The sequence below is a fragment of the Chelonia mydas genome, chromosome 2 (genome assembly GCF_015237465.2).
Source record: "Chelonia mydas isolate rCheMyd1 chromosome 2, rCheMyd1.pri.v2, whole genome shotgun sequence".
Lineage (NCBI taxonomy): Eukaryota > Metazoa > Chordata > Testudines > Cheloniidae > Chelonia > Chelonia mydas.
Window position 1 is genome coordinate 188,533,734 of NC_057850.1, and position 26,594 is coordinate 188,560,327.

A 26,594-nucleotide genomic window follows, 5' to 3' on the forward strand; every position below is an offset into this window, starting at 1 on the left:
TCTGCAGTGGAAAGATTAATTTACCTTTTAAAAACCATTGAATTACTGTGATTTTTCTTCTACTGCAGAAATGGCACTTTCAGTATTTCTTGATTTTTTTTTTTTTAAATTTTTTTAGCAGTTAATTATAGCTTTTATTTACTATAACACAGAATGTGTTTGGTTGCCTTTCTTTGTACCACATCCTAAATGTTCTAGGATTGTTGAAATGTTTGTCCTTTAGGTGTTCATATATGCTGAATTGCCCATTGTTGGACATGAAATTGTGTTTAAAATGGCATTTTTGATGTCAGGTTTTAAACAAAATTCACCCTCCTCCTCAAGTTTCTGGCTGTAATTTGAGAACACAGTTGTTATGTGTTGTTCCTGATTCTCTATCTCGATTTTGCAAATATTTAATTAGCCCCTATATATAGCCACCCAAAAGCCAATCTGTTTTCCACTGAAGTTTTGGTTTGTATTTACAGTAAGACTCTTTAGGCTGTGGATGTTATATGTGTACTTACATATACAAGGCATTCACTGTAGTTTTTCACTGCCTACATAGTTCGCTTGTGTATTCGTAGTTGGGAGATGCATCTATCAACTTCTGGGTCTCATTGTCTCTAAAATTTTCCTCTAAAACTTTTTTTAGTATCCAGTTGGCTTTTAAACCTAGCTTTTCCTTTCCCTAATAATACACCCTTCCATTTTCCCCGCCTATAACTTGTCTGCAAGGATACTTAATTACATCTTTAATATAGTCAACTCTCTCTTCTTTTTCCAGTGGACTCAATCTTTGTACATTATTAGTCATCAATCTCAAGAAATGTCATTTGTTTCTAACCAGGGTATTTTGACAGACTGTGTGTGAGGCATGCTACATTTAAAAAAAAATGTATGAAACCTATTCAATTCATTGTAATATGTAAGGTATAATCAAATGAAAGTAGACATTTTTTTATTCTTATAAATTCACCTAGATTTTTTTTAATGCTTTTTCTGCAGCTTTGGAATCTTGAGCCTAAGCCTACAATTATCTTATTAATTAAATAAATCTCATGCGAACATAGTTTAAGGCATTAACTCCTTTTTATTGATGACTTCCACAGTGAAGTAATACTAATTACATTAAATTATTCTTAGAAATTTCAATTGTTTAATACAATACAAGTCACTGTGGAAGTAACTTATAAGAAAAGTGCTGAATAAAAGCATCTGAATCCTCTGAGGGTTTCAGAGTGTGTTTCTAGTAATGTTGCATTTTAGCTTGAAAACGTACATTTTTATCATTTATCTATGCTAGGATTATAGCTACCTTTTTGTAACCAGTTACAAACTTGGTGTTTGGTACTGCTTGTATTAGGCTAGTGTGTAGAGGCCCCAGTCAGGATTACTATTTATCTGTGTTAGGGTAGGGCCTAGAGACCCACTGTGTTAGATTCTGTATAAACACAGAGTAGAATAGCGCCTGCTCTGAAAAGTTTGTAATCTGATTAATTTAAAATTAGTTATATGAAAGATATATACAGTATCTAGTGATCTTTGTAAATGCTAGTGCAAATGTATGTCTTATATGATGTCATGGTTAAATCTGATCAATAAATTGCATTATAGCAGCAGCACAAATAATGTGGTGTATTGTTCTGTAGATGTTATCAGCATTCACCGGTCTGTAAACTCAGCCAGATGTTAATCTAGCTGAAGTTAGGTAGGTTTTGATTTATTTATCTCTCTGATCATATTCTGATTTTGAAGTTTAGTCTATGATACTGTGTGTGTACACTTACTAAATGCCCTTACAAGTTTTATTAAATAGCACTTTACTTTTAAGGGTTTAAAATGCCAGATTTAGCAAAATACACAATGTTTTAAAAACAGAAAAGGACAAAATAGTACACTGCATGTGGAATATTGTACGTGTTTTATTTTAAAATGTGATCTAAAATTCCTTTTGTGGTTTGAGAAATAGATGTTCTCTCAACCCTGAAACTTTCAACATTAGGATCTGACATAACTAAAATTTTACAGAACTCCCCAGGGGTATCTTCCTGCATATCTTTAGACAGGGGAGTCCTAGACTGGGGAAATAACCAGACATGGGGGAAAATTGTTGGAGAGGGAGTTGGAGGGTGACCAGAGTTATAGAAAATGTGACTTTTTTGCTTTTAGCTTGGCAGAGGAGCTCTAGTGAAAGAGAACTGGAAACTGGTCTATCCTGTAACTCCCACAGAGTCACAGTGGGATATAGCAGACATTCTGGAGATGTTGTTCTTCTGATTAATTGTTTGAAGGTCAACGCTACTGGGGTTCAAATGTATCTGTGTTCGCTAACTGAAGGGAGTTTATATTCTGACTCTAGATATGTTTAGTGATCAAGTTAAGTTTGCATCTCTGTTTAACCTCATTGTACATCAGTGTTTTAGTGGACACTGTTTCTGTTCATTTTGTTAATATTTTTAAGTACTGGTGTGACTAAATCCTGTCTTATGTTTTGTCACTCAGTGAGAGTTTGCTTGAACCACAAATAAGTATATCCAACCATGGGTATTTTTAGTTTAACTTTGTCTGCCTTCTGAGATACATTACATCAAAGAAAGAGGCTCAGGAATAAGTCTGAGTCAAATTCTGCCTTGTGGAAGTAAGAAAAGACTGTGTAGGTGGCAGCATAACAAATTAACAAATAAATCCTTCTGCAAACACTCGTAAGGAACTGATGGCACTAGCAGAATGACATGGTCTTCAAACCATCCCTCTGAGTTCAGGGATAACATCTCTCTCTTTAGTCAACCTGGTGAGGTCTGAGAGCTTCACAAAAGTAAAACATCCTGAGCCAAATTCAGCCCTGGCATAGGTGGGTTCGGCTTCCAGTTATTTCAGTGGCATTTGCATCTGCATGTGCCAGTGCTCCATTTAGTCTTTTCTCTTTGAAAAGGCAGGTGAAAGAAAAGTGACCTACTGTAATTGTGTGCTGTACCCCCTACCACCTAGAAACTGTAGGACTCAACTGTATTAGGGATTTGAACACCCTTTTTCCTCTCTCGGCAATAAGGAGGGTTTCTGAAAGTTGCTTTGCTCTTTTTGGTACTATCCAACATGTGTAGTACTGTACTTCACACTATTTTCTCATCTACTGCCTTTTATGTAAGTATGCCGTGCATGCCATTTTATTTTTCTCTATCTAGATAGACCATATCTAAACGCAGCTGAACTGTATCTCCCTAAAATGTGCGGTTTCAGATACTATAGTGATAGGTGCCTCATAAATACATATAATAATAATATGGTATCTGGGTCCAAATCACCTTCGGTTTTGCAAAAAACAAATTTTCACTGATTATTTTTTTGAGAAATAAAAATAACCCTCACTTTGTCCATGACATAAATGGAAGAGGACAGGAGATTCTGCTTAGGTTCGTCTGGATTTTCAGATCATATCCTGGGGAGAGGAGTTATAAACTTGAATTAATAAAGGAAAAGGAGATAGGACTGGATCATTTTCATATAGTGAAAAGCATAAAGCATGATTCATACCTGAAATCTAGGATGCCAACTTTTTTTTAAGAAGTTTTGCCCTAACATACTGAACGGTTTGTTTTTGAGTGGCATTAGTTTTTTTTAAATTAGGAATCTAAAATTCTCTTTCTTTCAGTGTGCCTATGTTCTTCACACGGATATTTTTATGCATATCTGTTTTCTACTGACTAACTGAACATTAACTGAACTGAACGTTAACATTCAGCTATAGTAAGGCTTAAATACAGTTTGACATGTCAATTTGTAAGGTGCAAATGAAGGCTTTTCGTATGACCACATGGCTTTTTTTTAACCCTTACAGATCATGAGCCAAGTGGAGGGACAACAGAAGAATCTTGTGCAAGCCATTGAATCCCTTCCAGGTTCTGGACCTCTTTCTGCCTTGGATCAGGACTTGCTGCTTTTAAAAGCTACCTCCGCTGCCACCCTAAGCTGCCTTGGAGAATGCCTGAATTTATTACAGCAGAGTATGCATCAGGCGGGCCAACACAATAACAGGACATTGCCTTCAGGTGAGCACAAGCTGTCTTCTTCCTGGTCTATGTATTTTTTATTATTTTATTTTTTTTTAACTATGATCCCCAGAGAGGCAGGATGGACTTTTTTCCTTAAAGAAATGACACAGGATCAACACTAAATAAGCTTCCTTGGACCGAGATATCAACATTTTCCTTCTGACCCACAAATATTGTAGAAACCATCAACATCAGAAAACAGGAGCAAAAGAGCCGTTAAGTGTCTTCTGCGTAAATAGGTTTTGGAAACAGCAAATAGGAAAAAATTAAATAAGTTCAAAGAAAAGTAATTTTGTTTTTTAAAAAGCAGATTTTTTTTAATAAATTGAAATTTAACACAATGTGCTTTAATAACAAATTCTATCTCTTTTTTTTTCTAAATAGAAATTTCTAGGGAGGATTGGATACCCCTATATATTGAGTCAGTGCTTGTGGTTTTCTCTAAGTTTGGGAAGAGAAAGCAATAGTCTCTTCCTATTTACCTTTGGCATGTGGTTACATAGTTACAAAGTAGAACCCTGAGCCTGGCACCTATGTGGACCCTCGTCTTAATTAGCCCGATTCTAGATCTCTGTAAACTGCTTCAAAATAAAGGTCTAACATGTCACAGTATAGTCAGCAGGAGAGTTCACACACAGATTTCACTGTTAGACCCAACTGTAGGATCAGGACTTGTTATAAGACCAGATGTAAACCAGTGGTTCTTCACATTTGGATGGCTTGACAACAACTTTGCCATCTCTACCTAATTTACTTAAAAACCTTTCAAGAACCACCGTCCCTCACTACTCAGGGGGGAAAAACGTCCTTTCTAATTAGTAGGGTCGGTGTTTTCTGGAAATTGCTGATATTGATGCGTTATTTTCTGCAATTACCTTTCATTTCTGGAATCGCCGATTTCTTCTGATTTCTCCACTTTGTGCTTCAGCTGTTCAAGCCATTTACTACCACTGCCTAAAATGGTTAACCCCGAGGATAGTTAAAGAATTCGGCAAAGATGTGCTCCATGTGGATGAAGGGAAGTTATTTTGTACAATTTGCAGCCAAGTTCTTGATCATGTTAAAAAGGATCACATACTCAACCACATTAAAGGTCCATGTCATATTGCAGCCATGGAAAAAAGAAAGCAAAGGCTAGAGAGCAGCAATGAGACAGCAGCAAAGCAACAGCGCACAATTACTGGTGTGCTTGCACAACAAAATGAAAATCAGAAATACAGGGAAAAGACAGTACAAGACTGGGTGGAGGCCTGTTGCAATGCAAACATCACACTAGAAAAAACAGACAAAATGTGATAATTCCTAAACGAGCACTTATGAAATGGAGTCTGTATCCTGCAAGCAAGTACACTGAGACAAGTCAATCTTCCCTGTGTCTTTGAACTAAACAAGCAACAACTGGTCACTGAATTGAAGGGTCAGCACGTAGCTGTAATTGTGGATGAATATACATACAGTGTAAACTGGTATGTTGCAAATATTCTAATACAGCTGATGCAGGTTTCAGAAGATTGCCTAGCTGCTGCTAAATTTGTAGAAAAAGTGGAATTAGAATGTGTTAACTAATCTGCAGTTGCACAAGCTGTTATAAAGACCCTTATATAACATGACATTGACTTTTCAAATGTAGTAGTTTATAATGCACAATAAATGTGAAAGTCATTTAAAGACAGTTTGAGTGACATTTTAACCAGCTGCATTCATGTGACCTGCTGGGCATACTAGGCGAGTGCTGGCTCTGTTTGTTTACAGAAGTGGACTGTCTGTGTGCTCTAATAAAAAAGCTGATATGCAAACCGCACTTAGAGTCTACCTTATCGACCATGGAGTTGAGAGCCCAACACTACCGCCGCAACTGGTTGTAACAAGATGGAATACTTTGATTTAAAGCCACAGACGATCTCTGCCATCATGTGGAGTATTACAAAGGGTTCATTGGTCAGGAAATCAAAGTGGAGGACTGCTGCTGTTTGAGAGGAGCTAAGTGTTTATTGCAGTGTATCGTTTTGTGGCACATTCAATTTTTATCCAAGCAGAAGCAACTCCACTTGTTTGGACCCTGCTTAAGTTTGAATCGTGGTCAACATTACCAACGGAAGTGTACAAAATTGCATTTGATTTCATAGAACATCAGGGTTGGAAGGGACCTCAGGAGGTCATCTAGTCCAACCCCCTGCTCAAAGCAGGACCAATCCCCAATTTTTGCCCCAGTTCCCTAAATGGAACCCTCAAGGATTGAACTCACAACGCTGGGTTTAGCAGGCCAATGCTCAAACCACTAAGCTATCCTGGAAATACTGCAGTACACAGGACAGAATATACTGGAGAAGACAATCTCAAGTATCAAGTTTTTCAAAGCTGTGCAGAGGTACTTAAATACAGAGAAACAGCCAGCATATAGATTTTTTTCACAATGTGAGAATCCTTAATCCCAAGCAAATTCGTGTACTGTCCCACAGCATAAGTGACTATGAACTGAGTATTCTGCTGCTGAATTCTGTACTTGAGGGTGAGTGGGAAGTTTACTTGAACATTGTAAATAAACTTCCTAGTACCCAATGACATTTCTCTCTCCAGTTTTTGGAGAAGCATGGACAAATGTTTGCCAAGATTTAGCCAGATTGCTTGTGTTGTTTTGGTGATCCCGTGAAATTCAGTCGATGCTGAACGCAGTTTCTTCAAACTTGGACAAGTGCTAGCCCTGCAACATTACTGTATGTCATTGGAAAATATGAAGCTGTATGCCTAAATGAGTTTTAATGTGTCCTAAGTGCGTGTCAATGAATATTTGTAATCTGATATAGGTGATATATAAATATTTGCAATAAAACATTCGTTTACTTTTAGCAGAAATGTAATTATTCCATAGTTCCCGGTGCTGTTAGATCGTTGCATAAAACAATAATCCAACTTTTATTTTAAATGTATAGTCTTGCATGGCAAGAATTTTGTTTTGTGGTTATAATGATGATCAGTTAATACGTTTTTTATGTTCTAAAAATGACAATTTCGGTTTAAAAAATAGTCTGTAAACACTAATGTAGGCTACTGCATTTTTGTGCAGTAAAGGATTACATATTGCTCATGTTTGTCAATACATGTATTTTTTGTATTAATATAATGCATATCTGAAATTTCTGAAATATAAAGCTTTGAAAATCTGAAATTACTCTGTTTTCATTGCCGGAAAACACTGGCCCTACTAATTAGCTTAACCGTCAGGTAAGACCCAACCACAAAGCTGCAGAGACAACTGGGTGGGAAAATCTGGACACTCCTTTCTCTGAAAACAGAAAAAATAGACCTGGAGAAGGATGGCAAAAGGGCTAGATGATGAGCTGAGGAGTGGAAAGATGGCATGAAAAAAGCAATTTTTTTGGAGTTATGCAGAACATAAAACAGTTATGTGGGTTCTTGGCATAAAGTGCCATCTGCATCATAATACTCTATTGGGGCCCTGTCTTAATTCAGACTTCTAAAGAGAATCCAGGGATAACTACACATCTTAAATAATCCACATAGGCATACGAAGCACAGGAACTAAAGGACCCTTCTTATCTTCCATGTTCCACTCACCTCATAAGAGATGCAAACAAAATACAAGTATTTAAAAAGTAAATTGAAGGAGCATTCCTCTTTGACTGAGAAGAGGTCTTTAAATTCTTGGCTTTGTTTTAGCTTTCTTCATGGGACCGGGGCGTAGGAAACAAAGACGATACAAAAATCCTTCTGAGAAGGAGGGAACTACTTCCTATTTGTATATCTCTGGACACTCTTCTTTAGATCCATGTGAAACAAGTAAACTGGCTGAGATAGGGGAGCTGGACAAATACAAATGTTGGTCCTCTATCCGAACAATAAGCTTTTCCCTCTTGGCATTGATAAGTTTTCTAATTCCCATGGATAGAACCAGTATTTCCAAAGGTTTCATAGAAAGGAAAGCTAAAAATTCCCTTAGAAGTTCACAATCTCTTTGCATTGGCCTGAAGGCAGGCATGGCATCTGTTCTTACTGTTAGTTTGAATACACACACAGTTAAACTAGGAAAAAGAAAATCAAGAGGAACAGAGAGGCTAAAAAGCTTATAAAATATTTAGTCTGCTCTCTCCTGTTAAAAAGATGTACTTTGCAACATGAGATTTTTCTTACAGGGTCCAGTTATGCAACACAATTGCCTGAAGGAACCTGTGGCTAAAAGCCATGATTACTGGTTTCTCCTCTCGATTTAATTTTATTCAGGCCTCCTTTGATAGGATTGTCATTTCTAGGGGGAGTCATTAGAGTAAGCTGTTCAGGATTCACCAGACCTGAATAAACTCATACCTAATGACTCTAAGTAATGCTCTAGCCAATTCCAATTGAGAGATTTTAATTCTACAGTGTTCAGACAGTTTTTGGTTACTGCAGATGCAGGAGATTCTTTCTTCAATGAAATGGATGACCCATGTTGTCATCTCCTGATATTAGGAGGTCAAAATAATTATTCCTGTTAGCTCAACCACCATTATCCTGTTGGAGGATGGCTGAAACATTTCTTCAGTTCTTGCATCATCTCTGGAAACAAATGGGCACTGGAAATAATTTAGAAAGATGACTTTGAGATTCTAGAAATTCTCTTTCTTCTCTTCCTACTTCATTTGCAGTATGTTGGAGAAAATACATAAATATTCAAAGCAATTAATGCATCAAGCCCCAGCTATGTGAAAGGCCAAATTTTGGCCTGTGAACTGCTGAGACACTTGTGCTTTTCTGGGATAAGATCACAAAATCTGGGATAAAGTGCACAAAAGCAGAAGACAAAGCATTCTCAATCAAGGGATCTGATGTGATTGAGAACAAGTAGCTGAACTGTAAAATATTAATTTTTATTCAATTTTATGGAAAAATAGTAATATCCATGATCAGTATATGCCATATTTTCAGCACTAAGTGCCCAAAGTGGGAACAGAGGGGCTATACCATTGGGCAGCAATAACATGTCTGACTGCTAGTAGTACAGATGATGGGTTTTTTTATTTGGGAGGTGTGGACTAGGATTGCCAACTTTCCAATTGCAGAAAACCAAACACATCTGCCTCACCCCCTGACCCACCCCTTTTCAGAGGCCCCACCCCCACTCACTCTATCCCCCCTCCCTCCATCGCTTGCTCTCCCCACCCTCACTCAATTTCACTGGGCTGGGCAGGGGGCTGGAGTGCAGGAGTGGGTGAGGGCTCCAAGATGGGGCCAGAAATGAGGGGTTTGGAGTGTGGGAGGGGGCTCCGAGCTGGGTGTGTGGGCTCTGGAATGGGGCCAGAAATTAGTGGTTCATGGTGTGGGGAGGGCTCTGGGCTGGGGCAGGGAATTGGGGTGTGTGTGTGTGTGTGTGTGGGGGGGTGATGGCTCCAGTTGGGGATGTGGGGTTCGGAGTGTGGGCTCTTGAAGGGAGTTTGGGTGTGGGAGGGGGCTCAGGGCTGGGACGGGGTTGAGGTGTGTGTGACGGGGTGAGGGGTGCAGGCTCTGGGAGTGAGTTAGGGTATGGGAGGGGGTTCCAACCTGGGGCAAGGGATGGGGTGCAGGAGGGAGTTTGGGGTGCAGGCTCTGGGTGGTGCTTACCTCAGGCGGCTCCTGGAAGCAGCCGGCATTTTCCTCCAGCTCCTACATGGAGGCATAGCCAGGTGGCTTCGTGTGCTGCCCCTGTCCGCAGGCACCACCCTCACAGCTCTCATTGGCTGTGGTTCCTGGCCAATGGGAACTGTGGAGCCAGCGCTCGGGATGGGGGCAGTGCGCGAAGCGCCCATGGCCGCACATCCCTTTAGGAGCTGGAGGGAAAAGCTGGACGCTTCTGGGAGCCGCACGGAGCCAAGGCAGGCACAGAGCCTGCCTTAGCCCCACTGCACCACTGACTGGACCTTTAATGGCCCGGTCAGCAGCACTGACTGGAGCTGCCAGGATCCCTTTTTGACGGGGCGTTCCGGTCAAAAACTGGATGCCTGGCAACCATAGTGTGGACATTATCTGTATCAAGTAGAGAGGAGATGTGTTGTCCTATCCTGTAATTGTAAATATAACTGTTAAAGTAACTAAAACAAATGTTAAAGAATTAACTTTGAAATTATCTGATTTATTATGATTTCTAATGAGTTCTGAATATTCTTGGTCCTTAAATGCTCTCATAAGGCTTTGTTTACTTCTGGGAAGCAGGATGCGATATTACTTAGTTGGCAGCGCTCACTGAAGAAAACCAGCTCCATTTACCATGTGCAGCACAGGGCTAGGGGGACCTCACTGCTCCAAAGTAAGATCTGGCAGATTAAAGAAGAATGTTGCTGGGGCTCTGAAGTGTGTCACGAGAGAATTTCTAGTAGAAGCCATAGATATTTTTAAAATCTGTTATGAAAACTAGCTTTTCATGACATTTAGTACTTTTTTTTTTAACTTTCTAAGCTATTATGACTAATCACTGCTGTTTGCTTTTAAGGGGTGTGCCAAAGATATTTCATTACTGCCTTTTCTGGGATGCTGCATGTCCAGCTGTTCTGTTAAGTAGTTAGACTTCAAGCTGATGAATACAGCAAATTGATATTTCTTGTCTGAAGAGACGATAGGAAAGAAGATGTGCTTTTCCCTTTTGGTCCTTGGCTCTTTGCATCGTGATATTGCTAGTTGGATCAGAACTTAGTTGTATAACAGCAACTTTAAAAATATTGATTAAGCTGACTGTGATGGGTTTTCCCCCCCACTTCGGGGTGCCACTTGGAATTTGAGTTCCTCTGAGCCTGCCTGACCCACCAGCCTGGGCTCCATTTACTCTGTATTGCTGAGGCAAGCCAGCCAAGCCCTCCCTCAGGCTTCAGACTGCACTTTACCAGCACACGTACAGGTAGCGACACAGCTAGCTGCAGCTATACACACACATACTGAGATCAGCTCTGTATGGGAAGGCTCTGCTAAGGAGTTGCCCAGTACTCAAGGGCACATGGCCCCCTAGAGGGTAAACCCAAAATTGTACCGTTTTGCTCTGCATCGAGAACTGTACAGTGTAAGCTCATGAAATTCGCCCTCTTCCTCAATGTGGAGAAAGGACATACACAGCTTTCTGCCCCAAGTTGATTTCCACACACACTGGTTTTAGACAAAACCAAACCAAGTTTATTAACTACAAAAGACAGATTAAGTGATTATAAGGGATAGCAAATAGATCAAAACAGATTACCTAGCAAATAAACTAACATGCAATCTAAGCTTAATATACTAAAGAAACTGGTTATAAGTAGCAATTTCTCACTCTAAATGCTGTTTTAGGCAGGTTGCAGAGATTCTTGAAGGCAAGCTGCACTTGCTTGCAGCTTAAAACTCCAGATATTACTTTCGCAGGCTAGACACCCTCTAGCCTGGGCTCAGCCCTTCTCCCCTAGTCCAGTCTTTTTGTTCTCAGGTGTTTCCAGCAGTCGTCTTTCTTGGGCGGGAAGTCAATGAAGAATCAACCTCGATGATGTCACTCCCCTGCCTTTAATAGTTTTTGCATATGGCAGGAATCCTTTGTCTCCCATGTGATTCCCAACCTAAGTCAGTGGAAAAATACGAATATTATCATGGAGTCCATAACTCAGAGGCTGTTTGCGGCATCCCCAGGAAGGCTTCCCGGTGGGAGATTAGCATCTTCAAAGACCTATTGTTCTCCCTAATGGCCCTTTCCAGCGAGCCATCTAGACTGATTGAATTCTGTCTAGTGGGCGTTCCCAAGGTGTACACATTTGTATTAGAAATATTGTCTTTGCATTTAACTTTAGATACAAAAATGATACATGCATACAAATAGGATGGTCATACTCAGTGATATCAATGATATCAGTTTTCAGTGATATCTCACATGCCTTATCTTGCATAAAATACATCATAGTTATGCCATATTCACATCATATAACAACAATTTCTATGAAGAATATGGGGGCGTAGTGCCACACTGACAAGGGCTGTTCTTCTCTCTGTAATGGTCATGGTTGCCCTTGGGACAGATGGGGAAAACACACTTGCATAGTTCCCATAGATTTTATTTCAGTAAAAGAATTTAAGACCTTGGAAGGAAAAAGGGGAGCAGATGGTGAGTTCTGGCCTGACACCATGTGTCTTTATATTGAAGCAAAAAAGATGTAGTTAAAAATAAAGTAGATTTTATATATTAAAAATAAAATACCCATAAAATATTTATTTGTCCATTTGTACAGACAACTAATTCTGCAGTTCTGATCCAAACTGCACAAGTGCAGTGTCATTCAGATGACACTTTTTTCTCTCATGTTCACTTGTTGTTTAAAAAAAAAAAGTCTGTAGTTTGTAAATACAATGGTCAACAGGACTGCAGTATGCAAATAAGAGAGGGGAGAGTGGATAGACTAGAGGGTTGATTGGCTGATTTACTTTCTCTTCCACTGCACACCCCCTCCTCCCCCGGTCCCATTTAGAAAAGGATTAGACAGTTCTGCTATATTCTTTATTATTTGTTGTTACCCAATAATGAGCTATTCATATGGGAAGGAGAGAGGGACAACACATATATACATTGTTAGTCACCTATCACCTATTAAAAATAGAGACGTGCACATGTGGCACATCAGTTACACAAAACTGGTCTTGTGTTGCTAGCCAAAATATATAACTATTTTGAGTTCATTTTAACTTCATGTTTATTTTAGAACAAAATTTCAAGTCTTCCTCACACAAACTTTGTCAAATCTTAGCCAAATTGTTCATGTTCATGGCCTTTTTGCTCTGAGAGCTATACTATTCTTTTGGGAGATGATTAAAAGAAGAGGCTCATTGCTACAATCACATTAATTCCCTCAAGAGAACTTGATAACTTTTTAGTTGAACTTTTTTCATGCAGTTTTATCCTTTAACTCTGAAGACATGCATCTCCCACAGAACTCTGTGGATATCCCAGGCAGGTCTCCAGGGCCCTTCAGTGTTGTTCTTTTAGTCTGTCAGAGCGCACTTTGGAGCAGTGGGATTGTCCCTTGCTTTGTCTCCACATCACTTAAAGTGTAAGCAAAAATAGGACCAGGATCACAAACTGAACTCAGATCTCCAGCAGCATCTGAATCTATCCTGAGCTGCCAAGTATTGCTTAGGATAGCTGCACAAAAAAGGCTCTGCCTACTTACTGACATGGCTGCATTTCTATAACTTAAGTTTTTTTCATGAGGATAGGTTACTGGCCTGTTGCTCAACCCCCAAACTGGAGAACCAATGGACTGTTTCTTGTCTGGTCCCCATCCTACAAGGAGTGAAAACTCCCACCAGCATAACTCGTAAGGTCTTTGGACTTCATAAGCCTGCCCACCCTATCAAAGTGCAGTCCCCAGGAAAGATCCAACAATACAGCAATAGCAATAAAGAACACTACTCTTGCCCCAGGCCAATAGATATGTTGTCTTATTGTGTGCATTTAGAATAAAACACAAGCTTTTTACATTTATATCTAAAGATCTTTGAAAATAAATTCATGCTTAATTTGCCTATTAAGGCCTTGGTTAGTTTCTGGCTTTCTTCTGCAATGGATGACATCACAGACTCCTAATGTGAGCAAGGAGACTTATATAGCTTTGTGATGTCACTGAAATGTTGCTGGGGAAACATGGAAACTTCATGGCCTCACTGGGCAAGTAAGTGCAAGAGAAATTGCTTTTTAATGTTTTGTATTGAACCATCCTGTTCAATTTACCTTTTGGTAATTTTTTTTTAAATCTAGGTATATATTCCAATACTGATTTGGAATCTTAAACTGGATGGAACACTTCTTCACTGACAAATTTTTAAAATATATGAAACCCCCACATCCCCAAAGCAAAAGAGAATAGCCTTTAGTTTTGAATATATTATATGTACTAGGGACTATATGCCTCATTAAAATAACTTTTACTGTCATACTGTGATGATTGTAAGTATGTGTAGTCAAGAGAAAAACAGAACTAAGGGCTTGCTCAGAATAAACCATTGTGTAATTAGGTTGGGGTGTGGAGATAACCTGCTAGGTTGTTATAGTAGCTTCAAATCAACCTCAAAATTGATTTCTGTATTTACACAGCTTTTAAGATTTTTTTTCAAAAAGATTCCTAGGAACTGGGGTGTTAGATCCCATCTCAGTGGCCATTCATGCTGAATTAAAGGGTAGTGGGATACCATTTTTACGTAAGTAATTCCCAGGGATGGGTGAGAAGGGTAATTAATCATTTTAAAAGTTCTGCTCTCTATATTATTTTTAAGTCCACATTCCTTCTTATCTTTAGAACAGATGACAGCTTCTTTTTGGTTAAACACACACAGTTTATTCTTCCTACTTGTTAAATTTAATAATTTAAAACACATTAGAAATATTCTAGTTACAAAATGCATTGTAAATATGTAATTACATTATAATAGGTTAAATTAACAGTAGCATAGGAATTACCTCATCGAACAATAATCATAATCTGATATTTATTTTATCGCTTGTATTATGGTAGTGTTTGGAGCTCACAAACACATGCACAAAAAAGTCCGTCTCAAAAAGCTTGTAATCATCCCCCACCTGTACTAACCCCTTTCCATCTCCACATGCCCCTCATGCAGTTAGTCATTTTGTGGTCTGTATCTAGATATTTTCTGCTGTTGTTGGTCATTCTAATAACTAAAACTAAATGCAGCGATTGAGGCCTAGCAAACTTTTTTTAGTGCTGATGTATTTTTTGGGGTGGAGAGGTGGGTGACAGCAACGTAACCCATCCCACAAACTGGAGAGTAAACTGGTACAAAGATTGTCCTTTAGGCTTTTGCTACTCTCCAGGAACCTGTTATCCCTGAAGGTTCGCCCGAGCCAGAGAGTTCAAATATCCCCAGGGGGCAGGAATGTGCTGATGGAGGCTTATGGTTCAGGCTCATCTTTAGTTTACATCTTTCTAGTGTGAACAGCATTCTAACACAGGTCTTGATAGAGGTGCTAAAGTGGTTTCCTAACCAATGCAGAAAGACCTCTAACAGAACAGAGGGGAAACAAAATGACATGTAGTGGGCTAAAATAGAGGCTTCAGACAGAAGTAGGGTGATCAGATGTCCCAATTTTATAGACACAGTCCCGATATTTGGGGCTTTTTCTTATATAGGCTCCTATTACCCTCCACCCCTGTCCAGATTTTTTCACACTTGCTATCTGGTCAGCCTAGACAGGAGGAGTGGGGAAAAAAGTCATGGATGCTGTCTGAACTCGTCTTTGGGTTGGGACTTGATTCAGAAGATGAATAATCAAGCATTCCCTTTATTGTGATACTGACTCATATTTCTAGTATGAGGAGAAAATCTACATATTTATTTCAGGGCCATTATAAGATTTTTAAATAATATTGGCACGGACAGCTATTGACAGTTTTTGATTTTTATTAGGAAAGTTGTACTAAATTGCACATTATTTTCATGTATAACGTGTGACCTTAACTGAAATATATTTGATAATTCGAGCATGAAATATAATTTGGACCTTTGCTACAGAGTTCTGTAATGTTTGTGTAGTTGTGATGATTAGGTAAAATGTAAGCTGCAATGTCACAGTTAGTGGGAAGAGGAGAAGACAAAATGAACTTCAAAGTATTTGCTGAAGGTAAAAATCAAAATACCATGAATTTCCTGTTGTTATATTAATTATGCCATATTGATTCCTGGCTTGAATAGCTTTTGTAATTTTCTTGGTAAATGTTAGCTATCCACCTCAAAAAGGGAATTTATTGCAGATAAATTGTTGCTAAATGCAGGATATAAGCATCTTTTAGTTACCGTGGCAAAGGTGTGTGTGCGTAGAGGGGTGGAGGAGATGACTATGACTACAAGTAGCAATTCATATATAGAATTTAGGACACTGAGATTAAAATCCTGTCTAGAACATGAGTCTTGTGGCTAACTCTAGTTTTCTGTTTCAGAAAACATCCTGGGATGGCATGGGCCAAAGTCACATTCCACAGAACTGAAAAACAGTGCTCTCAGCTCTTTATCATCTGCTAGTGCCAATATAACGTGGGCAATAGTACCAACTGCAACTCAAGATGGGCAAACACTACCACCAAATACTGAGGTAAACACAGTAGACCTGTGTATATTGTTTTCTTTTTCATTTAGGTTAGAAAGCCGTACCATGCTTGCAGCTTGCCCATTCTTGCCAAATTGTGTTTGACAGGTATTTTATTCATATTAAACTGCTCCTTTTCACTTTTAAAAATATTTTTTATTTTAAATGGCTTAATTAGTAAGTAAAATTAAACAGCAAAGATGGATGGTGGAGTATGGTGAAAAATGCAGTATAAAATCCTAGACCGATATATTTATGTATGGCACTTACTGTGTGTTTTACTGCATGTGTGGGATTACTTCAGATAAATTTACGAATTGATGTACTACATGTGCTTTTGTTCAGCCTGGAGCTGTTTTGATTTTCAATGGAAGAATTATGAGGAGTCCATTCTAGTGGTGCCCATTGTGACCTGATTTGAGTAGTTGCTGTATATATTGTAATGTTTCATGGAATAGGGACTCCTTACTTCATACTAACACAGCACACTGCAACAGTTCTTGAGATGTCTGCATCAATGATTTGTAGATTTGAAACTATCTAATATTGGTCTCTCTGAATTGGCAGGACACAGTATAAAAGTTGTCAAGATGTTAGGAGGTTGTCAGTGTGCGCTATTAGGTAGTCATTGCTATAAAACAGTGTACCATGGTAGCAATTGGCAAATTGTCTAATAGCAGCATTTAGTACCCATGCCTGCTGTAGACGTGCTGGTTCTCATGGCGAACACTTTAAGGCAAGTGATAGACTCACTTGTAAACTTATTTCTAACTCTAATGTGGTTTTGATATATTTATGTGGATGTAAGGAGCTGCTCACCTTTGTGTGGGGAATCCAACTTAATTCCAGTTGAAAATTATCCTCCAGATAAAGGGACCAATCCTGCTAGATGAAGTTGAGGGTACTCTGCACCTGCTAGGATTGGGTCCAAAGACATCTTCAGGAGTGCTTGATCTCTGTTAGAAGATATCAGTTTATTGATGGAGCATTTGCTTGCCAACTGTGTCCTAGGACTTGTATAAAAATGTGTTTCTCTTTTAGAGTAAGTTCCTTGCAAAGTACTTGACAGAGGGATTTCTTATACCCATAATGATGTACCTTACAAAGACACTTGTTACACCCGAAGCACACATTATATAGCTCATTTTCTGATGCATTGTCCTCAGTGTATTCCTGTAAAATACCCTTCCAAAAGTAAAGGCTAAAATTCTAGTAAAATCCCAACTTCTCTGCTGGACAATCAGTTCACCATCACACCCCAAGATACTGGGGTTGTTCTTATCTGCAGCATGCATGTTCCATCATCCTTCATTTCTGCCTGTCTGTTCTATTGTTTAAGAACCAGAAGTGCTGGAAATTACAAGACTATTGCTTGTGTGAAGCACTAGGGCAGTGTGATGTATTACAATAATTTTATATATTGCGATATATGTGAATGCATTAGTCATAAGAACACACTTCATAGATGATTGTGATACGTTTTCAATTCCAAAAGCAAATCAGACAAGCTACGGTAAGTCAAGGGATGGTGAAATACATATGTCTACCTATCCAGACAGCTACAAGGTCTAACTGTTGGCTTTGCAGCCTTGACAGTTTCTTTAAATATATTTCTCCTATCTCAGTCCAGACACTGAGTAACATTAGCAGATGGAGACAGGCAGCTTTTCAATTTTGCAGTTGTTATGCCAGCTATAAATGCAAGAGCCAGATTGACATTCCACTTGCTTTCTGTCTTTAGCAGATAGAAACTAAACTAAATTCTGGTTTCATTTGAGCATATGAACAACCATTCTGTTTTGGGCCCTAGGTTTTGTTTGATATCTCCAGTTGCTGTTTGACCTTGTGGTTCTCCAAATGCAAATGATTGTCCTGATTCACTGAAGAGTTCTGTGATTTTTTTTGTGTGTGTGTGACTTTTTTTTCCTGTCTGCGTAGTTGGAAAAGATTGTGAGCAAAATGTACCCCAAGTGACACACTTGCATCTTCCTGCACCAACTTAGCTACTGTGTCCCTGTGGGATTCTCTTAAAGGAGAGCATATAGGGAAGTTCTTTTAGGGGACAGCTCTGATCTCTGCAAGGGGCTCTATTTGAGTGTCCTTGGGGGATGCACCCAAACAGTTAGTTGCCCCAGCCAGCCCACCCCAGAAGCACTGTCTTCTTCAAGGACAGAATAGCTGAGTGCCGCAGGACTCCTGGCAGAGTGGAGGTTTTGGGTATTTTGTGTGCCTGCCTCACTCCATACTGTGGGCATACTTCACAAGCTAATATTCTGCTGGTATTGGAACTGATTAAACTTGACAGTATATTTTCCTTTAATGAAATACGCAGTGGTCTCTGACTTACCCATTAGTTAATCAATATTTTCAGCATTTGCCTACCATCCTGAATTTAGCATAATTTAAAATGGCATTGGCTAAACCTGAATTGCTAGTTTACTATAGAGTTTCTCTCTGCCTTTTTTTTTTTTTTAATAGGAGGGTAAGAGAAGGATTGGGCGAGGATTATGTAATTCAAATTTTATCCAGCAGTGCGGTCAATGGACCTAGATGAGCATATGATGTAAATTCACTTTAGTTAGAAATTGCATAATTTATTTTTCAGATAAGTACATGACAATTCTCTTAAGCGAAGTATTTTTTTTAAAAAAGAGGGAGAAAATGTATTGCCATGAGTATTCCTTGCTCCTGGATAAATTGTAAATTGTTGCATTGGACTTTTGACTTGTTTAGTACTAGAGAAAACTGGTAAGAATAGCTGTCAATTAGAAATTTCTTGCTAGAAGAGTGAGAGTTCAGGCCAATTTTGTCCTTCAAACCTATTTGCCATTCCTTCTTTTCATAGCCCTTCCATCTTCAGCATGCACACAACAATTTCATCTTGATGGGGGAAAATGCTTAAGCAATAAAACTTTTTATTTTTAAAGAGAAAAATAATTACTCTGTGCTTTTTGATTGCTTGCTTCCCCCCTTCCTGCCCTTTTTTTAATTACAGTATCTTCCATGACTGCTGATGCAACAAAGTGAATTTTAAGCCACTGCAGCTTGGATATCAATATATAATTTGATAATACATGCTGAGCATTAATAGTCTGACCTAAGGAGTAATGAAATTATGGATTGCAGTTTATCACTTACAGACTCTTTAATGTGTTGTCATTGCCCCAAACCCCACCTGACTCTGCCCAAGGGACTTTATACCTGTGGGGTGGAACCACATAATGGCTAAGGTATTTTATTCCCCTCATCTGTTTCCACTTGATAGACTCCATATCCATTATGCTCTTCCTCCTCCCCATATTTTGTTTTGATGTATTTTAAAAATTGCAGGTGTCTTGCATTTATTAATCATTCATAAAATACATTGGTAAAGTGAACTATAGGAATGTTGCTGTTTTGTATGTGGAGGCTTGGGCTCTGCAACAGATGTAATTCATAATCTCTGGGCATCATTTTGCAAGTAGTTTTAACCATTCTGATGTCTGAGTTCTAAATGCCAATGCCATTTTAAATAGAGAGAGTCCTTTTTCTACCCAGTTATAAAATAAAATGTCTGGTTTTGCACAAGATAAAAGCTGTGTATGTAGCGTAGTATGTACTGCTTTTGTGACTTTCCCTGTACATTTCAGCATATTAAGATATTTCAGCAGTTGAACTAATGCTACTAGTTTAAAGATGCTGTCCCTTTTTAACAATAGATTTTAATTATTTTATTTACTTTCCACTTGAAGTAATATCCCCTCATAAGCTTGAAAATAACATCTTTCCTTCCTGTCTTTTTGTCTCATCACCTGGCAGATGTTTTTCCTGCTAGTTCTCTCATAAAGCAACAGCCAAATGCAACTATGCTGTGATTATTTTTTTAGCTTTTGTTGTCTACATAATCACTGATATCTGTCTTCAATAGTGGGAGTCCAACTCTGAATATAAGGGTTAACTTCGCATTCCCTATGCTGGCTGGAGCTGTCTTTGTTGTAGCAGAGTGTGGTGTTTACATGCTGCTTGTAATTATTAGAACTGGGAGCATTGGCTGTTGGGAGTCTGAAAGGACAGGAAACAGGAAGGAGTGGGGAGGAGTTGAAGAGGCTGAGTGAGAGCTACTGAGGGTGCAGCAGCTTGGTAAAGAGGTTTCCACTTTAAAAATAAAGTCCTGTTGAAGTTTGTTAGTACCTTGCCTGGTTGCTACAACATTTTGGTGATGAGGATGGATCTTCTGCCTCTGAACGCACCTGCACCCTTTTTACAAAGCCCAGGTGAGCCTCCAATTGCTTTTGCTGCCTGGGTCCATATGTTTGAGAATTATCTGCTTGCAGTCAGTGCTACAGAGATTTCTGAAGTAAGAAAACGTGCTCTGCTAATCCACTGCCTTGGAGCAGAAGGACAGCATATATTTTACGCTTTTCCCCTTGCAGATAATAAATATGAGACTGCACTCACTGCATTAAAGAACTTTTTTGTGCCAAAGGTGAATGTAGTAGTTAATCGCTACAGATTTTGCCAGCGTGAGCAGAAACAGGGGAGACTATAATGCAATATATTGTATATAGTAATGAAGTATATTGCTTCCCTGAGGAGTGTGATTGTAACTATGCATCCGATGAAGTGAGCTGTAGCTCACGAAAGCTCATGCTCAAATAAACTGGTTAGTCTCTAAGGTGCCACAAGTACTCCTTTTCTTGATTGTAACTTGTGACTTTGGGAGTATGGCAAATGAGATGATTAGAGACAGCTCATTGAGAAAACAACCATGCTTCGTGTAAGAGAACGCTTACTTCTAGAATCACAACTTACACTAGAAAAAGCAATAACCATTGCTACTCAGATTGAGTCAGCTACAGCTGAAGCCAAAATAATGAGCATGGATACAGGAGGCACAGTCCAGGCTGTGACTCCTTTGCAGAAAAGTTCATTATCGCTGCAGAGAAACAATTACAAGAGGAAAACTAATGAAAAACCACTGAATCAGCAAATTCAAAATACAGTAAAAGCATGCTTTCGCTGTGGATCCCCACAACACCTTGCAAGCTACACAGGATGTCCGGCAAAAGTAGCTCAGTGCAATCATTGCAAAAAGATTGGGCATTTTGCTGAAGTATGTTGCAGCAGCCAGTTCAATGAACAGGTGCATGCAGTTACAATACCAGATGTTACTGTGCTGAGCGTGGACAAAATCACTAATGCACATATTCCATAACAAATAAAGTGCACTGTAAACGTTTCCACCATACCCTCAGGCAAATCACACTCTATTCAGCTAATGTTGGACACTGGCTCAGCAGTATCTATACTACCTGATTCCATCTATTTGCATTACTTTAAAGATGTGCCTCTTACTGAACCCAAACTTCACTTGGTGTGCTATTTGACAAACCATATTCCAGTACATGGCTGCCTGCCAGCAATAGTTACTTTTGGTGGTTGCTGTGTAACTGCAGAGTTCTACATTGTCCACAAAGGCACTCCTATCCTTGGCAGAGATTTATTGGCTGCTTTAAATCTCAGGGTAGTTAATGGACGAATTGATCTTCCTCAGCAAAGCACTCTTGCAGTACACACACTGGTTTCAGCTGGGACCCAACACCAGGTTGAGGAGAAACTCGGCTGTGCTTATGGGTTTCTGCATAAAGTTAAAATGCGGAATCGTGATGCCTGTATGACAGAAGTTATGATGTTTACCATTTTCAGTCAGGGAAGCTGTTTCAGAGGAACTCAGAAAACTTGTTAAAAAGGACATTATTGAAGGGATTGACTCCTCGGAATGGGTTTCACCTATAGTAGTGACGCAGAAGAAGGGTGGAGGCATTCGCCTTTGCGTGGACTTAAGGGAGCCAAATAAAGCTATTGTGATTGACAGCAATCCTCTTCTTCACATAGAAGAAGTATTTGCAGAACTCTGTGGAGCAAAGATGTTTTCTACTCTTGATTTGCAGAGCGCATACCACCAGGTTATGTTGCATGAGGATAGCAGAGACCTCACAGCATTTATTACATGTGAGGGACTATTTCGTTTTAGACATGTTCCATACGGTCTCACATCTGCCCCAAGTGCCTTCCAAAAAATGATGTAATTGATTCTGAAGAATCAACATGGAGTGCAGTGCTATCTGGATGATATTATCGTGTTTGGAAATACTTCTGAGGAGCATAACAATAACCTGCAGTCTGTACTAAACTGCATCAGCAAAGCAGGCCTCCAGCTCAATAGGTCCAAATGCAAATTTAGACAAACTGAACTCTCCTTTCTGGGGCATGCAATTTCACAGGCTGGACTAATACCTGATCCAGATCATATCCTGGCAATTTCAAATGCTCGTCCTCCAACAGATTTGCAAACCTTACGTTCCTTCTTGGGTCTTACCTCCTGGTATGTAAAATTCATTCCCAATTATGCTTCTGTCATCGAACTGTTATGAGAATTACTATGGAGAAGTTCAATCTTAGTGTGGACAACGGATGCACAAGCTAGTTTTGAAACGGTGAAAAACTTGATTGTATATAGTCCAGTACTTGCACTATTCAGTCCTGCATTGCCCACAATTGTGGCTGCTGTTGCTTCTGATTATGGACTTGGAGCTGTCCTCACACAACTTCATGAGGACAGCACAGAGAGGACTGTTGCATTGCTTCAAGGACACTAAGTAATGCAGAGAGAAAATATTCTACAGTCGAAAAAGAAGCACTTGCTTGTGTCTGGGCTACTGAAAAATGGAGAACTTACCTGTAGGGCTGCACATTCAAGTTGTGCACAGACCACAGCCCTTTGACGACGTTGCTCACCATGAAAGGACTGGGAAGAGCAGGATATCGTATTGCTACATGGTCTGCAAGACTACGGTCTTTCAATTATGAACTGGAATATAAGCCTGGAAACCAAAATGTGGTAGCTGATTGCCTCTCTCACCTGACTTTGCCTTCACCAGATGGTCCACCGGAGGATGAGGATGTAGTGGTTGTGCTTATTACAAGCACTCTTACTGAAGTTGCAGGAGAACAATTTCAAGCTGCTTGTTCAGCGTGTCCAATTCAACAAAAACTACGGGAATTTCTGACAGAGATGGCCCAATAACCCTAAAAACCTTGACCCAGTTTTGCTGCCTTATTTTAGAGTTCGGGATGAACTTTCTTTGCATAATGGCTGTGTGCTACGAGGTACGCACCAGCTACTTGTGCCAGAAGAATTACAGTAAAAACTCATACACCTGGCACATGATACTCAAGGAATTGTCCGAACCAAACAACGACTACGGAATCTGTATTGGTGGCCAGGGATGGACTCTCAAACTGAAGCACTCATAAAATCCTGTGTCACTTGCCAAATGCATGATAAGACAGCAGTGACATGTACCCCTCCATTACAGCCTGTTCCTCTTCCTGAATCTGCATGGGGAAAAAGTGGCGATTGACATTGTAGGACCCTTTGATACTGCTCCAATTGACTGCCGTTATGCCATCACTTTAATAGACTATTTCAGTAAATGGCCTGAGGTAGCGTTTACATCGCAAATCTCTTCTGCTACAGTAATTAAGTTCTTTTCTTCAGTTTTTAGCAGGGAAGGTAACCCCAAAGAACTGGCTTCGGATAATGGTAGTCAATTTACTTTCCTGTAGTTTGAAACTTTTCTAGCAGAGAGGAACATTTTACACAGAAGGTCATCCCTATATTACCCTCAAGCCAATGGGGAAATCGAACGGTTTAACAGAAGTTTGAAAGAGAGTTTGCAAATGGCTAAACTGGAAGGGCGATTGTGGGTAACCTTCACTTCTGATTTCTTGCAAGCATACCGGGCTAAACAACACAAAGATCACCCGCAGAGTTACTGCATGGGAAACAAATGAATACTAATACTTTTCAGGGCGGGGGGAAGAGGAGAGGAGGTTTGGTGGGTGGAGGAGGAGGGAAGCAGTTGATTCTGTGTATGTCACTCTGGATATGGTGGAAAAGTGTTATTAAGCAGGAAATTTTAGTGTTTCCTAAAGGCGGTCACATTCTGGATTAATCTAAACTCGTCTGGAAGCTGGGTCCCCTCAACTCAGAGTGCTTTGTCCTCAGCTTTCATGTGCTTTATTCTGGGTTTTGTTTTGTTCCAGAGTAGCACAGTTGTCTTGGTGGCTTGTAGACGTAGCTGTGTTCTTTAATGTATCTGGGACCTTATTAATTTGCTGCTTTGAAGATGAGGACTAAGACAATAAAGTGCCAGTGGAAGTGGAGAAACTAGGGCCCAGGCTGAAACATGGCAATCGTGTAAGATAGATGGGGAGAGGATGGGCTTGACCACAGTCATCCAACGCATTTTTAAAATGGCTTAAGCCCTAACTACACTAATGCTTAAAAATGTGACAGCTAAAATGTATTAGGTCAATTTTAAAAATGCATTCTCTATTTTCCTAGTCTAGGCACAGCCTTAATAGAACCACAGTGGAGAACCAGATACACAGTTGGGTATCATCAGCATATTGATGACTTGGAGTCCATAATTTATCTTCTATCTGAATGGTCTCCTAGATATTGAAGAGAAGGGGGAGGTACAGAACCCTTTGGGAATCCACAGGTGTCATTTGAAGGAGGCTGATTTCTCTTTAAGCTCCTTCTTCTGAAGGAACAAAAAATTCTTTATGTACTAAGAGATCACAGTCTCTAAAGGCACAATTAGTCTAGTAATTGGTGTTACTTTAATCCCTGTCAGAACAGACACATCTCTACGTTCTGACAGTCTTTAAAGAGAGCTCTGATTCCTCTTTCAGTGCTACTGTGCTATTAAAATTAATTTGTTTCCTCTCTGACCATACTTAAAGTTTTGTTAAAGAATTCTATGCCTTTTATGATAAATTGCATGCCCATGGGGAGGGGAGAGAACTTTGGGCTGACATTCAGCATTAAATGTAAATTAAATCTGAATCGACCTTTTGCTTAAAATAGAACAAGTCATTTAAATTACTACTCTTGAGGGAATCAGCTGGCTACATTATAGAATCGTAGACACCCCTGCCAAACAAACAAAACCGCAACACAAAAGTGTTCTGTTTTTTTGTCTTCTCTTGTGGTGTAAATACTTAGCGCACTGCTAGAATCTGTGTATCTGCCGCTGACTATCCCTCAGATTTTCATCATGGTAATATGCAGGAAAGAAGATTTAAGATCCTGTGCAGGGGCGGATATAAGCTCCTGATTCAGTGGGTGCACTGAACTGCTGAGGGGTCACCCACCATCTGCAGCACCCGTCCCCCAGCACCACAACCCTAATCACAGCCCCATGTGGAGGGGAGGCACTGACCATGTAGCTGAGCTAGGGCCACGCTCCTTGTTTTAGGCATTGCAAGCTGGCATCCACCATGACAAGAGAGGTGGTTGGGCCAAATATGAGTAGCACTGTGACCCTATGTGCCAGGTAGCAATACCTGGAGCGGGAAGCCAGGCCCAGCCGCATAGGACAGGAGCTGCTACTGCAGGGTGAGTGCAGGACGGGCTCCCTCTCCGAACATGCCTAAGAAGTATATGTTTGCCTGTTTTTGCACCCTTGGTTTCATGAGTTCTGGTGGGTGCAGTTGAAACCAGGATCCCCGTTAAAGCCATCCCTGGATCAAAGTGAAGGGTGCGATGTGTATACCTCTCAATATCAGTGTTCAGCAGTGATTTAAAAAGTCTAAGATGCTGGTTGTCATGCTGGAGAGGCTGCTGAGGAGCCCTTTTCACAGATTATAAAACCACAACTTCACTTTCAGCTCTTTTCTGGAAACATCCTCAAGCTGCTGAATCTCTTCGGCTGGTGGTAGTGGCCCTGTTAATTTGTCTTTGTTGTCTAGCGGGCTTAGGAAGCCCAGTGTCGTCTTAATGTGGATAAAGGATTGATGGTGTATGGTAGTGTTTCCTAAATGCCAAACAATCTGTTTGTTTGACTGTGGGCTTGGATTTTATAGAAAAATGGGCGTGGAGCCCTTTGCACAAACCATCTGAGACTTACAGTGGGGTTTTTGTTCTATATAGGTTCTTATACCACCCTTACAACCATAGAAGCACCGTCTAGCCGTGCATTAAGATCTGGTACGTGCAGATTGTGTTCTTGTATTTTAGACATTCATGAAGAGAATATTGATTATAAAAGTTTTATAGGATGAGAATGTTCCCTTTGTTCCAAATCCTCTGCCTCCACTGAACATTTTTGAGGGATGTATTAAATTCTGGACTTGAGATTTTGTACCAATTTGTAACTAGATTGAGGCTCTTCCTTTTAGCCTGTCAGCCTCCAGAATTTGAGGATTGTAAATCTGTGTTCCTTTCATCTAGTAAAATAAATTATTGCATATCTGGAGATCCTTATGTTAGACAGCTTACTGATGGTTATTTGTTTTCTGTTGTTTACCATGTCGCTTTTTTCCCCATGTGCAGCCTGAGCTAGTTGTAGGTATATTTAATTCTGCAAAAGGGATTATTTTCCTGGATTTTAACTTGCCCATTTCATCTTCTCCTTTTCTATTCTTGATGTGGTTTTCTG

The 26,594-nt window shown here is 39.7% G+C and overlaps 1 protein-coding gene across 1 annotated transcript in view; it reads left to right on the top strand.

Annotated features, from left to right (window-relative positions):
- The window catches only part of OSBPL10 (oxysterol binding protein like 10), a 187,436-nt gene that overhangs the window by 105,901 nt on the left and 54,941 nt on the right, over nt 1-26,594 (top strand). The window contains exons 5-6 of the mRNA XM_007054979.4: nt 3,818-4,028; nt 15,959-16,110. Coding sequence (XP_007055041.3) covers nt 3,818-4,028; nt 15,959-16,110 — 363 coding nt within the window. The remainder of the gene's footprint in view (nt 1-3,817; nt 4,029-15,958; nt 16,111-26,594) is intronic.